The following is a 12,533-nucleotide window of genomic DNA, read 5'->3' on the forward strand; positions in this document are numbered from 1 at the left end:
GACTACCAGTCTTACTGAAACTTAAAGTACACTGCTTACAAAACACACCACCTCACTTCAGGTGCAGGAATCTTACACTCTTCATGGTTAAAATCCAAAGAAACAAACTAAAAAAGTTCCTGTCTACATAAAATGGGCTTCCTTTAAAAAATTAAGACAGCTTTTTGGTAGGTTGGAAGACTCTGGATGGGACACCCTTTCCCTGTCCTCCAACCCCTTCACATACTAAATTATAGGAAGTGATTGGTCACATGGGAAGTACCTAACAATGGCTCTTTTAATTCACATTAAAGATTTAACGTGGACATCCATGGATCCATGCAGACATGCTGGTCTGGATGCCTTTTCCGATCAGAAAACATCATATATGAACTGCCAGAAAGACTCAGCAGAAAAGACCTCACATGACCCAAAAAATTTAGTATCCCATCCTCTTTACTATTCTCTAGCTTTGAATATGTATTTAGAGAATCATTTATTTTAAGAGTCAGAGAAACATTGCACTCACTTTACTTCACAGAAACAAGAAAAGACTTACAGCTTCTCCAGTGGAAACTGATGAAACACAAATGCTCTTGGTCCTGCCAGCAAGAGACTGGTGGCTAGAGAGAGAGGTCCTGAATGATGATTCATTTACAGAGCCTCTCAGAAGGTCATTCTTTGATATTCGTATTAGGAACCTTAAACATGGAACAGCATTGTGGATGGTTTTTCTGAAGGAAATAGAGAGAAATAAAGAAAAAAACAAATGGCACATTGGCAATGTAGGTTTTAAAATCATGACATGAAAGTAACATCTTCCAAAATCTCAGCACAGCTTATGTTTTGATTCCCAGGCTACATAGAAACAGCATGGTAGGTCTAGCTCAACAGGGTAGAAGAAAATAGCAAGTGGCTTCTGGGCCTTGAATCAAAACATGCATCACAGAGCTGCGTGGTAAGTACAAATTGGGTAATTGCAAATATCTTGAAGTAAATGATTGGTTGTGATTTAGCTATAAGGTTAACCCAGAATACTTCCAGCTTAGCTAGTATAACGGTGCAAAGGCATGAAACAAGTGGAGAAAAAGGAAAGGGGAGAGGGCTATAAGAATCAGATGTTGTTGTTTATTTGGATCATGGCAGTCCCTGTAAAGCCCTGTCAGGAATTAACATTCTATACAAGTGTAGAGGAGAAAGATGTTCTAGGATCCAAAGAACTTAAACCTTGCCTTACTCCTTAAACAATAACCTCTGTAATGGTTGGATGAGTCTCTTCCTTCTGGCCCCAGCCAGCAGAAAAGCCCAAGAGCCTCCTCTGTATGTTACCAGCTGGCCTTGCTCCTCCCTGCTGCTGAGGACTGGCAGTGAGGCATTTGTACTACCCCAGTGCTACCCCATCCAGTATTTCAGCCCAAGAGATGAAGCTATCAATAATACTCGCGCAGAAATAAATGAACAAATCAAGAAAGGAGGCAGCAACAAGGCATAAGGAAAATAACAGATATGTGGGACTTAGAGTTCAATGGAAGAGGTTAATATATTGACTTTATACTGGATGCAAGTCAAGTGGATGCATTTTCAAATCCACCACCACAAAAAGCCCATATCTGGCATCATCACTACTCTCTCAGTACACCAGACTTCTGTGTGTCTTTCCTCTCTAACTTCAAAAGCAACTGAACAAACAGCTCTGTGCCTACAGTGGAGACAGGGACTGAAGAAAGCTTTCTGCCCACACTATCATTCCTGATTCTGCAGGGATGACTGAGAGTGAGCTGACAGATCCCCACTGAGCTGTCAGCTCCTTCTCTTCCTCACTGAATAACTCCCACGTCCATAAAATGTCTTCAAAATAACTGCATAAACACTTCCCTTGTTGATATGTCTAGAAATAAAAATTAGTAAGCAGGAACCCCCTCCCACACATTTTTAGAGAGTCTCTGAAATCATTTTGTGGACTCCAGACTTTTTGTTAATACACTCTTACCTGTAAAAGTTCATGCTGGTAAGAAAAAACCTAATTGTAGCAGTTCATTGCATAGTATCTGCTTTGAAAACACTCACTTGATCTTGCAAAAATAATACAGGGAACCACTGGACACAACAGCTTTGGGTCAGAAAAAAATACCACGTTCATAACATGTCAGTGAGTCATGCAGAACTTCTCATTGAACTTCTGCAAGCCATCAAAGAGTCATCTTTCTCTTATTATAAACTAAAATCCTCTACAACCTTCAAAAACTAAGATGGATTCCGATTTTTGGAGTATGCAAAATGGCATAGAGAAGATAGCTGACATTTTGAACAAAATGTATGTTTTCACCGGTTTTTTAATATATTTCCATCAGCCTTCTGAGAAGCTTTAACTGTTCATACAACCACACTTTCATTCATCAGACATTTAAAACAATGAACTCTCTTTGCAGCTCCAAAATCCTAATTTTCAGGGAGAGTGACTTAGCAGCCCTTAATAGGCAAGACAAACTCCGAACATCCGACTAACCCTGCCATCTAGTGGCATTTCTACATTTATCATCAAAGCCTACCTGTCGCCTGAAGTTTTGAAGCAGCGTCCCTTTGTGGTTGATAAACGTTGAAAATATTGCAAAAAATATATAGTGATATGCTCAATAACAGTTCTGTTACAAGCATTTCTCTTTTTAGATAATAAAGTATTTTTCACTGTCAATGTTTCAAAAACAGATTGAGGGAGGAAATTGCAAGCTCCGAGTTGTGCCTTCTATGTGAAGTATAGTTTTTTATGCACACACTGCTGCGATGTGTTAAAAAGGTTGCTGGAGATAGCTCTGAGAACACAAGAGAGTTGTAACTCTTCCCTTACATTGAACAAACAGAAAACCCTTACAAATTACACCATCGCACAACCTCAAATAATTTTGCTGGATTTTTGGAAATCAAGTTTCTCAGCTGTTCTAGGAGAACAGAGTTTAGATAAATAAATTCTAAATAAAATAGTGACTAAAAAAAAAAAAGAAAAAAATATTTTAGCTTGTGTAGTGCCCGGGAAGCGCAGAGTAAGTTTACCCTTGTTTGAGACCATTCAGCAGAACACCACATCAGCTTATTCCCTTGCTAAAAGTACCTTGTAACACCTCCTAGTACCACATGACTGAACATGTAAACGTTTTTTATGTGCCCATAGTATTCACTTCTCCAGTCCCTAGATAGCTCAAAGAGCAGGCGGACTTTCTGAAATGCAAGGTGGTTCCTTCTCATGCTTTCCCTAAGCATTGGGAAAGGCTGAGCTGGTCTCTGGACACAAGCTAGGATGTTTGAGAGCTCTAAAGAAGCTCTCAATGACATTATAATGGACCTTCTGTGAAGAGAAAGGTCTCTGATTCTTTGGAGGAATTTCTTCTATGGTATATTAAATTGTCATTCTATTCATCTAATCTTGCAGGTTTTCCATCAGAGTGACAGTATGGAAATCTTTCTTTACAATCCATTATTACCTTGCTAATCATCTACTCTGTGGGAACAAGTTATATTTATACTTTCTAGCCCTTACCTTACTGCAGTTAAAAGGTGTGGATAAAAAGCAGAATTCATACCTTTCAACTCAGAAACTCCTTCACTATCTATGAAGGAATTGAGAAGGAAACAAAATGAAAGAGAAGTTGTCTAATCAAGCAGCTTATTGAGACAGAAGAGTGTTTGCATATTTGTGAAATTGTGCTGGGTTGCATAGTTTTCCAACTTCAAGTATCCAGTAGTTGGTATCTAATAATAAGTAGAATGAAAATGTAGAATAACTTGCTCATGAAGGCAGAGGCCCAGAAATATTTATTGTCTGCAAATAAACACTGAAATGTTTCCAAGAAGTGATCAGCATCACATTTTGCCCAGCGAATCACATCAGTGTAGTGTAAAACTTTTTTTTGAGTCAAAGATAATATTTTTTAAAAAGATAAATAGGAAAGCTTTTACCTGTAACAACTATAAGAAACAAATAGGAAAACTGAGCCTTGAAAGTTCTTCCTACGAAGTAGGATACTTCAGAAATGTTTGTTATTTGAAGGCAAATATTTGTTGACCAAAGTTAGCAATCCTGTTAATAAAAAAGCAGTATTTTCAGTATATTTGGAACTGTTTCTCATTTGCAGGGAGCTCTGTCTGGATTACTGGCTTCCTACAGCTCTCACTCAGCACAGAACTTCAATGAAAATCCTGTTTGCTTCTTACAGAGCTTCTTCCCCAAACCAGCAACAAGTTTACATTAGTACTGAAGTTGATGTAAATAACTTTAGTGCTTCAGAAAACCAAATGTGAAATGCATGCTTACAGAGCTTCTTAAATTGGTGATAAAGTGATTTTTGAGCCCTGCTGGTTGAGACCTGTTATCAGGAGAGTGCTCTTTAGTGGCAACCCTGGTATGGCAAAAGACAACCCTGAGCACCACCTCCTCCTGCTGACAGTCACGGCATTGTGTAGGACAAAACAGGGTTGTGAGTATCATAGAATCATAGAATCACCAGGTTGGAAGAGACCCACCGGATCATCGAGTCCAACCATTCCTATCAAACACTAAACCGCGTCCGTCAGCGCCTCATGCACCCGTCCCTTAAACACCTCCAGGGAAGGTGAATCAACCACCTCCCCCGGCAGCCTGTTCCAGTGCCCCATGACCCTTTCTGTGAAAAATTTTTTCCTAATGTTCAGCCTAAACCTCCCCTGGCGGAGCTTGAGGCCATTCCCTCTCATCCTGTCCTCTGTCACTTGGGAGAAGAGGCCAGTGGGAAGAAAGGTGAAGAGAGGGACTGTTCTCCTCTGCTGGCCATGCCTGGAGTCGTGTCTGTAGTTCCATGCGCAGTCTGGGCTGCCCTGTACCAGGTGGACACAGGGCAGGGACTGACTACATGGATCCCGTCGTGGGGTGGTCGGGGTGCACACTGCACAGGGCGAGTCTGAGGGAATGAGGGTAGTTAGTTCGTTGTAAAAAATACATTTACATGCAGAGTTATACACATACCTATATATCTACTGTACCTGTATCTTGGGTGAATTATTGCATATATGATGGGGTTGTAGATTGCAGAGGCTTTGGCAATAACCGCTGGCACAGATTTGGAATACGGTGTTAGGGTGTTGCCTCGACTAAAAGAAAGCAAAAACATTACACACAGCTATGCTATGGATTTATACTAAAATACTAAAACATATTACTCTCTTTGACTGTTTTAGTGCTGTGATCTCATTACAAGAAATACCCCTGGAACATTAATTCATTGAAGTGCATTCTTTGCTCAGATGAAAGGTTTGCATATGACAGTGCATATTTGGTTTCATGCATGTGAAGAAGTTGAAAGGCATGCAAGTACTTAGTTATCTATTTGAGGATGACCAGAAACACAAAGAATCACATCCCCTGTTTCCACACAAGGCATGAAAAATGCCAAGAACCCACTAAAACAAGTCCTATTGTGACCATCTGGGCAAAGGGAATTAGTGATAAAAAAGAAAACAGAATCAAATAAAGAAATCTTAAGTGCAACATCTGTGCTTCACAGTAATGGGTATCAATGACTTAATTGAAGACACTGCAGAAGAAAGAGAGGACTGGAAGTGGTTTGAAACCAATATTCTCCTCTTGACTTTAATTCCCACGATCAGCCACATGGGATCAATGTCAGCATAGAATAACCACAATTAGTATCATAGAATCAGAGGATGGTTTGGGTAGGAAGGGACCTTTAAAGATCATCTAGACCATGGGTGGGGACATCTTTCACTAAATGAGGTTGCTCAAAGCTCCATCCAACCTGACCTTTAAATGAAGAATATGCAACAGATTTTGAGCAGATGGCAGCTGGAGGATGATGGGAGCTCAGGGGTGAATATTAGGAAATATAATCTCTTTTCAGCCCTCTGTCAGAGGCAGTAGTAGATAAAGGAAGCTTCTTGAGCAAACAGGTATTAGCAGAGAAAAGAAGTAACTCCTCTAGTTTGTACAAAGAAAGTATCATGGGGGAGAGGAAATAATGCATACCAAGAATGCAGATAAAAAGTCATACTAGTTTTAAAATACATAGAGAAATAATCCCTTTTCTGGCTTTATCTACAAGGATATATTGGAAAAAAAGCCCTAATTCCCCAAATGTAATAACTATTCACATCCCTTTCTTGTGAGTAACAGTACTAATCAATTTTATATTTCAGAATGACCCACGCTCTTTGGATTACATTTCCACTTACCCTGCCCAGGCAATCAAGGTGACACAAGCATATGGAGACCAGGACAAGACAAACACAATGATGACCACAAAAGCAATTTTTGCCAGTTTCCATTCATTCTTCATGGACTGAGAGAGGTAGGAATTCCGGTTGCAGGACCCCAGCCTTTGAACATCTCTGTGAGGAGAAAAAAGTACAGATGAAGAGGATGAAAAAGTGAGGTACAACATCTCTAAAATGTTCTCAACAACGTGCAAAATGAAGCACATTTCATCTTTCCCTGATCTAACTCTTCCTTTGTCTTCTGATATTTAAAAACTCTAGAAGGTAGTTAATGTAAGAAAATGGTTCCAGGCATTCTGTTCTTGTTTTGTTGCCCATGTGACTGTGCCAGAAGAAGCCTGGGACTATAGGACAGGGCTGCTACGTCCTTATCCTAACACAAGGAGGGTTTTATTTTCAGAGGGTGAAGAAATTTGTACCCCTTGCCTTTCATTGCTCTCAGAGGTTGAGCAAGCAAAGGCACAGCTGGATGGAAAAATCTAAACTTACTGCTTTTCATTTTCAAGGGGTGTACAGCTTGCACAGTTTCCAGCTCATGGGACAACATGTGCTGGAATAACCTGACTACTCTGAGGAACTTGGACTCAAATGCTTACAGGGACATTTTCAGTTCCCTGCAGATTTACTCAGTGGAGAAGAGTATTTTCAGGGGGCAGTACAACGAGCCTTTTTAATATTTTTTTCCAAAATTTGCTATCAAATTCTCTTCTCCTAAGAGGCAACCCCCCCTCACTTCATTAAAAAAAAAAGTTCTATATGATTTAGCACTTATGTAATTCAGCATAGAAAAAAATGTTTTTACATATCAGTGTTGTGAAATGACTATACATTTCAGGCTGAAGACAGTCGTTACCAGCCAGCAGGGGAAGAAACTTTTTCCTGGTGCACTGTTAACATACTTGTAATGTGAGTTTACTGTGTTAGTGCGCAAAAGGCGTAGAAAAGTCTTGTGGCCACTGTGCTTTACAGGTGTATAAGACACCACTGTTTCAAAGTTGCATTCTTTGTTCCTTCGCTTGGTATCAAATATGCATATGCAAAGCACAATAAAAAACAAGACCAAGGCAAAAAAAAAGAGTTCAGTAAGATCTTTGATTTAGGCATACAGGTAGGCATGCTTGTAAAAAATGGGATTTAGCCTTGTGAGTCTAAATTATTTCAACAAGTGCCTGCAGGTAGATGCAGAGAAAAGTTATCAGAGCTGATGACACCGTGAGCAGTGGGAAGGACTCACAACTCCAGCTGGCCTTGGATTAATCCAAAGATAAGTCATATGCTCATTAGGAGAAAAAAATAACTTATGGAATGAAGTTACTTTACAGATCTAACACCCTGATGATTTTTTATTTCAAATATAGACCAAGAGCATGGGAATAAAATAAATGTCTGAAAAAGCATAGACAGATATTGTGCATGCAGTTGTGATGCTTGAGTGAGCCACAAGGTTTTCTGGGAAGCCTGCCTTAAATAAAGCTGTCAAAAAATATAAGGACTGTTATGTTTACAGAACAGCTGAAAGGCAGATGACGTCCCCCTTGCTATATGCTATTTATCATCCCTTGGGGCTGAAAGTTGTGCTGGAATGCACAAGGACTGTGTTCCTTGTAAGGCAAATCTGAAACACATATAATCCAAACTATCAAATTATCTGATGTACTATTAGTTATCACACTCTAGGATAAGATTACAAGCACCAGAGACTTCTTTCCCTACTCCAAAATACATATATCCATTCTAGTTTTTACATTGGCAAAAACATTCTCCGGTTACAGCTGTTACTGATCTGCCACTTCCATTTCCAATTTCAATTTAGATTGATTTTTGACTCAGATTTTTCTTCAGCTAAAGAAACCGAGAAATCCTTCTAATACAAGAAAAGGGGATTTACTTACTTCAGCTACACTGCTTACCTGCCAGTACGTCTTATGGCCAGAAACATGGATAAATAGCAATGGAATATTATTATGAGGGGAATAAAAAACACGCAGCAACATAAAATCATGGTGTAACTTCTGTTTGCAGGGGAGTAGGTTACATAGTCCCATGTACAGGATATCATCAAGCCCTCAGGCACGTAGGAACCTATGAAATACATGGCATACATTATTCACACATACAACCAAACCTTGCACAGTTGCTGATCCAACAACTGAGCACTTAAAATAAACCGTGTACTGTATACATGGTCTTCAAGAGCTATGCTGGCTATATTACACATGTGATCTGTGAATGTGAGTGTACATGTGGAGAGGAGATTCTGACATCCAGAGTCTCAAATATGCCTGATAAACCATCTCCAATCTGTTCTTCTTGAATACAACCTGGGGGTGAGAGGGAGGAGGGTATCTGCACTGCACTAGATGCAGATTTCCTATATGACAGCAAACCACGAGGTGGTGGCTAGGCATCTATGCCAGAACTTATAAAAACTCCCAATTTTCACACCTTGATCAAGGCTATAACAAACCACATCAGGAACAGTACAGGAGGTAGAGAACAAACAACGTACTCCATCCAAAGAGCGGAGCCATGCTCCATCCCAATGAGTACAGCCACACAATGGCGATGATCTGCATAGCGCGTTTCTTTGAAGTCCACTGTATGGATCGCAGGGGCTTAGTGATCACAAGGTAGCGGTCGACAGAAATAGCTAATAAAGTCATCATTGAGGTTATTCCAAAGAGCGCCCCACAGAAAGCGTACAAGTCACAGCCTGAAGCAGAAAATGGCAGTGTCAGAGATTTTCTTAAAAGAAACACATATTTTCTTTCACAGCCTGACCTGATAACCCCCCACCAATTTTTTCCTGGATTAGAACTTCTCTCCCATTGGAAGAATTTTCTTAGTCTCACAATGTCATAGTTACTTATTAGTTAGTTTAGTAGAAAAAAATTAAAATCCTAATAAAATACAAAATAATGTATTTAGCAAGTCCTATTCTCTACTGCGGGAACCTTTGGTCAATGGAAAACTGCCTCAGAGAAAATCCAATCTAATTAAAGTTACATTTTCCTGGCCCGTTGCCCGATATATTGATCTTAACAGGCTGCAGCAGATATCTGTCTGCTAATGACAGATGGATGGTTCAAGAAATTACTTTAGTTTATGTGGTTTAAAAGGTGGTTTAAATTTGATGGCTAAAAGACTCGCTGTAAAACATAGCTCCAGCTCCTATATTTAATAGCAGCATTTAAAAAAAAACCCAATAACTTGATTTTTTTACATGAAACAGTTTTTTTCCCCCTCTTTGCATTCAAACATTGCTCTAATAGATGAAAACATGTAGAGTCATACTGTCCCTAGTTTGATTAAAAAACCTGTGTTGAATTATCATGCATCATTTGAGATCTTGGATCACCCTGTGTGGTTATAGACAACTGCCCATGGGAGCTGCATGTTGAAATACGAGATTCAGCCTTGAAGCAGATTTCTTCTAATGTCTTTGTAAGTCACCTGCAACTAAGGACCAAATCCCACCCAACACAAGTCAATGTCTTATTTTGTAGCAGCATTATGATTTACACTAAGCGAATAAGAAGGCAGGTGGTTTTATCTAAGGGGATGAGCAAGTCTGAAGACATCCTCAACTCAAAGAGAGTCCCTTTCTGTGCTGCTCAATAATACATGGTTTCTGGGCTTTCTCCACCAGTACATGGCTACTACTTGGTGCAAATTTTCACCCAATGACCTAATAAGCAACACTAAGCAGAACATTGAGCCTTTGCAGGACGTTGCTATATTCATATCTCAACTATAATTTAAGCACGCAGCTTTTTTAATTTCTTGCAGTTGCAAAGAAAGAAAGGAGCTTAAATTTGCAGGAAGTCCACAGTTATCATTATTTAAATCTCTTAATTAATTGTGAGATTTCTAGAATGTGGCAATGGATATCAACACGTGTTTCTAAATAAAAATTGACTCTCTTAAACTAATACAGAAAAAAATATTTATGACTTGATAAAACCTTTCTACCTATCTTCAGCTGTAACATCTGTGCCTACAAAAAAGGGTAACATGATACATGTTGATGTTGACTCCTTTCATTCCAAAATAGGTAAGAGGAAAGAACCAAACCTATAGCATAAACCCGTATGTGCTGCTGTCTCTATGGCACAAGCCAAGACTGTTATGGCTAAAATAAGCTGTGTAGAGCTGGTGACTCACAAATTAGTGTTCAAAATACCTATATCCCCGAGTATCCACTCTCTGTGCAAGCTGTTGACAAAGCACACGGGTGCCTGAGAGGCTGACATCAGGAAGTCACTCACAGCCAAATTCATTATAAAGTAGTTTTGGGGTGTCCTCAGCTTCTTGTTGCTTAAAAACATGAAAAATACATGGGTTTAAATAGAGTGAATAATCAGGTAACTTTACTTACTAGTATAAACAAATACTATCATGACTGGAATCAGTGGTTATATACAGTCAACCTATTGCCACTAATCAGTCAATTACAGCCCCTAAGTGTAGTCAGTCATTTCAAAACAATGACTGACGGTGGCAGGGGGGATAAAAGAGATTGTTTCCTCTTCAAACTGAGAATTCCAGCTGTCTCGAAAACCAGATTTTTTTCAGGAGAAGTGGTTTCCTGTAAGAGCAGTAACACTGAGAATGTGCTGCACTGCACAAGACTAGCATCTGAAGCATGTTACAGGACTAAAGAAATCTACTTTTGCTCAACTTTTAAAAGCTGCTGGCTTGAGGAGTTGCCACATTACCACCAACCAAATGACCCTTTGCAAAGTGCTATGGCACAAGCAAATCATGTGGATTGATTTGAAAATAAAAGCCAATTATTTTATTTTTTGTAATCACTGAGCTCTCAATGAACAGGCAACATTAAATGCCACTACAAGGAGCGTGAAAGCAGCAGTCAGTCTGTAAGTAAAGTTTATCCAAAGAAAAGAAACATTACTTCCAGGGTTTTTTCCTACATCTAACCACCTCATGTAGTCTTGCTTCTTAAGGATGTCTGGCATCACACCCTCCTAAATAACTTTCAGCTTGTATTCAAGATTCATGATTACCCTTGTCTCTGCCTAAGATGAATAAAGACACTGATACCATGAGAAAGAACCTCTCACCTTTACTTGGGGTTATTTGGTTGTATATGCCCTTCTCGTTCTGATCAAATATTATGTCCTGCTAGGAAAGTGAAATTAATTTGTGAGTTCAGCTCACCCAAGTCTACCTTAAAACTCACATCTTTGAGGGATATACTAAGAAGGTGTAATGCTGAACTATCAGTCTCTCAATGTGAACACTGTATCAATTGCATGGCAAAATAAGGAGTTTTGCTAGGTAGGATTTTGAATTCAGGATTTTTCACAGTATTGGGTACATATAATACAAAAAGAGGCGACTGGCACACTCCAGGAGACACAGGGAGGAAGCAGAATTTTATAAATAGCTTTGTCCTTTCAATCTGTACACAGTAACTCTCAATAGTTTGAAATAATTTTTTCTCCCCCCCCAAATGCCTCCTTCACTGTAGCAAGTTTAACAACTGAGGCCTCTCTGATGTGCTTTAAAATATCAGTATTTACAGCTAACACAGACTTCTTTCCTCATGCTGATAAAGAAACACTGCAAAAGATATTGAGAAAGAAATCTTCACGCTTCTGCAATTCTAACAAAATCTTGGGTCTCATAACTGCCTGCAACAACTGGATGAGAAAGGGGGTGCAGAGTTCACATCTTTGCAGGTGCTTGCTTGCCTATGGATGTTTTCCTACTGTGATAATTTAATGCTTTTATTACACCAGCTAAAACAAACACATTTCAGGAAAAATGGAGAGCTTGCAATTCATTAAAAAAATTATGAAGATATCTACAGTTCCAGGGAATTCAATTTCTCCTCTATCTCATATTAAAATCCAGGTATTCAAAATAACTAAGCTAATTTATTTGCCTTAAACATTTAGGAAAAGGAAGCTAGTGCTTGGTTCATAATCCCACTAGTATTTCTATCACTGTAAGCCTCTTCTGCGTCACCATGCCTGATGACAGCAAGCAGTGAGCAAGCAGGATTCGGGAAGCCAGCATCACAGTGTGGGACAGAAGATGTCTATATTTTTTTCACGAAAGTTTTGCATACTCTAGCTGCAGTAGCCCTGTCTGTCCGTTAAACTGTAAGAAGCTAAGAGAGCCCACGAACTGACAGAAATCCTATTATCTGCCTGAAGCAAGGAATATGCTGATGGCATGAGCTCATTTCATGTAGTATATTGCTTTCTTGGTCCTTCAAGGACATCTGGGTTGCTGGAAAAAGTGTCAGTCTTTGCCAAGTAAATTCT

At 39.3% G+C, this 12,533-nt stretch overlaps 2 protein-coding genes across 6 annotated transcripts in view; one reads left to right on the plus strand and one right to left on the minus strand.

The window, feature by feature from the left end:
• HPGDS (hematopoietic prostaglandin D synthase) overlaps nt 1–12,533 on the plus strand; it is a 210,853-nt gene that overhangs the window by 119,572 nt on the left and 78,748 nt on the right. The gene's annotated exons all lie outside the window — the stretch shown is intronic.
• Nucleotides 1–12,533, minus strand: part of LOC138719976 (melanopsin-like) — a 51,775-nt gene that overhangs the window by 11,129 nt on the left and 28,113 nt on the right. For all 5 annotated transcript variants that reach the window (XR_011337349.1, XM_069855614.1, XM_069855613.1 and 2 more), the window contains 6 exons: nt 10,421–10,554; nt 8,747–8,950; nt 8,148–8,319; nt 6,196–6,351; nt 4,990–5,097; nt 539–713 (listed from right to left, as the gene is read on the minus strand). Coding sequence is in view for 4 of the 5 variants with exons in the window: in XM_069855614.1 (XP_069711715.1) it covers nt 539–713; nt 4,990–5,097; nt 6,196–6,351; nt 8,148–8,319; nt 8,747–8,950; nt 10,421–10,554 (949 nt within the window). In the remaining variant the exon portion in view is untranslated. The remainder of the gene's footprint in view (nt 1–538; nt 714–4,989; nt 5,098–6,195; nt 6,352–8,147; nt 8,320–8,746; nt 8,951–10,420; nt 10,555–12,533) is intronic.

This window comes from Phaenicophaeus curvirostris, chromosome 4 (genome assembly GCF_032191515.1).
Source record: "Phaenicophaeus curvirostris isolate KB17595 chromosome 4, BPBGC_Pcur_1.0, whole genome shotgun sequence".
NCBI classification, from domain to species: domain Eukaryota; kingdom Metazoa; phylum Chordata; class Aves; order Cuculiformes; family Cuculidae; genus Phaenicophaeus; species Phaenicophaeus curvirostris.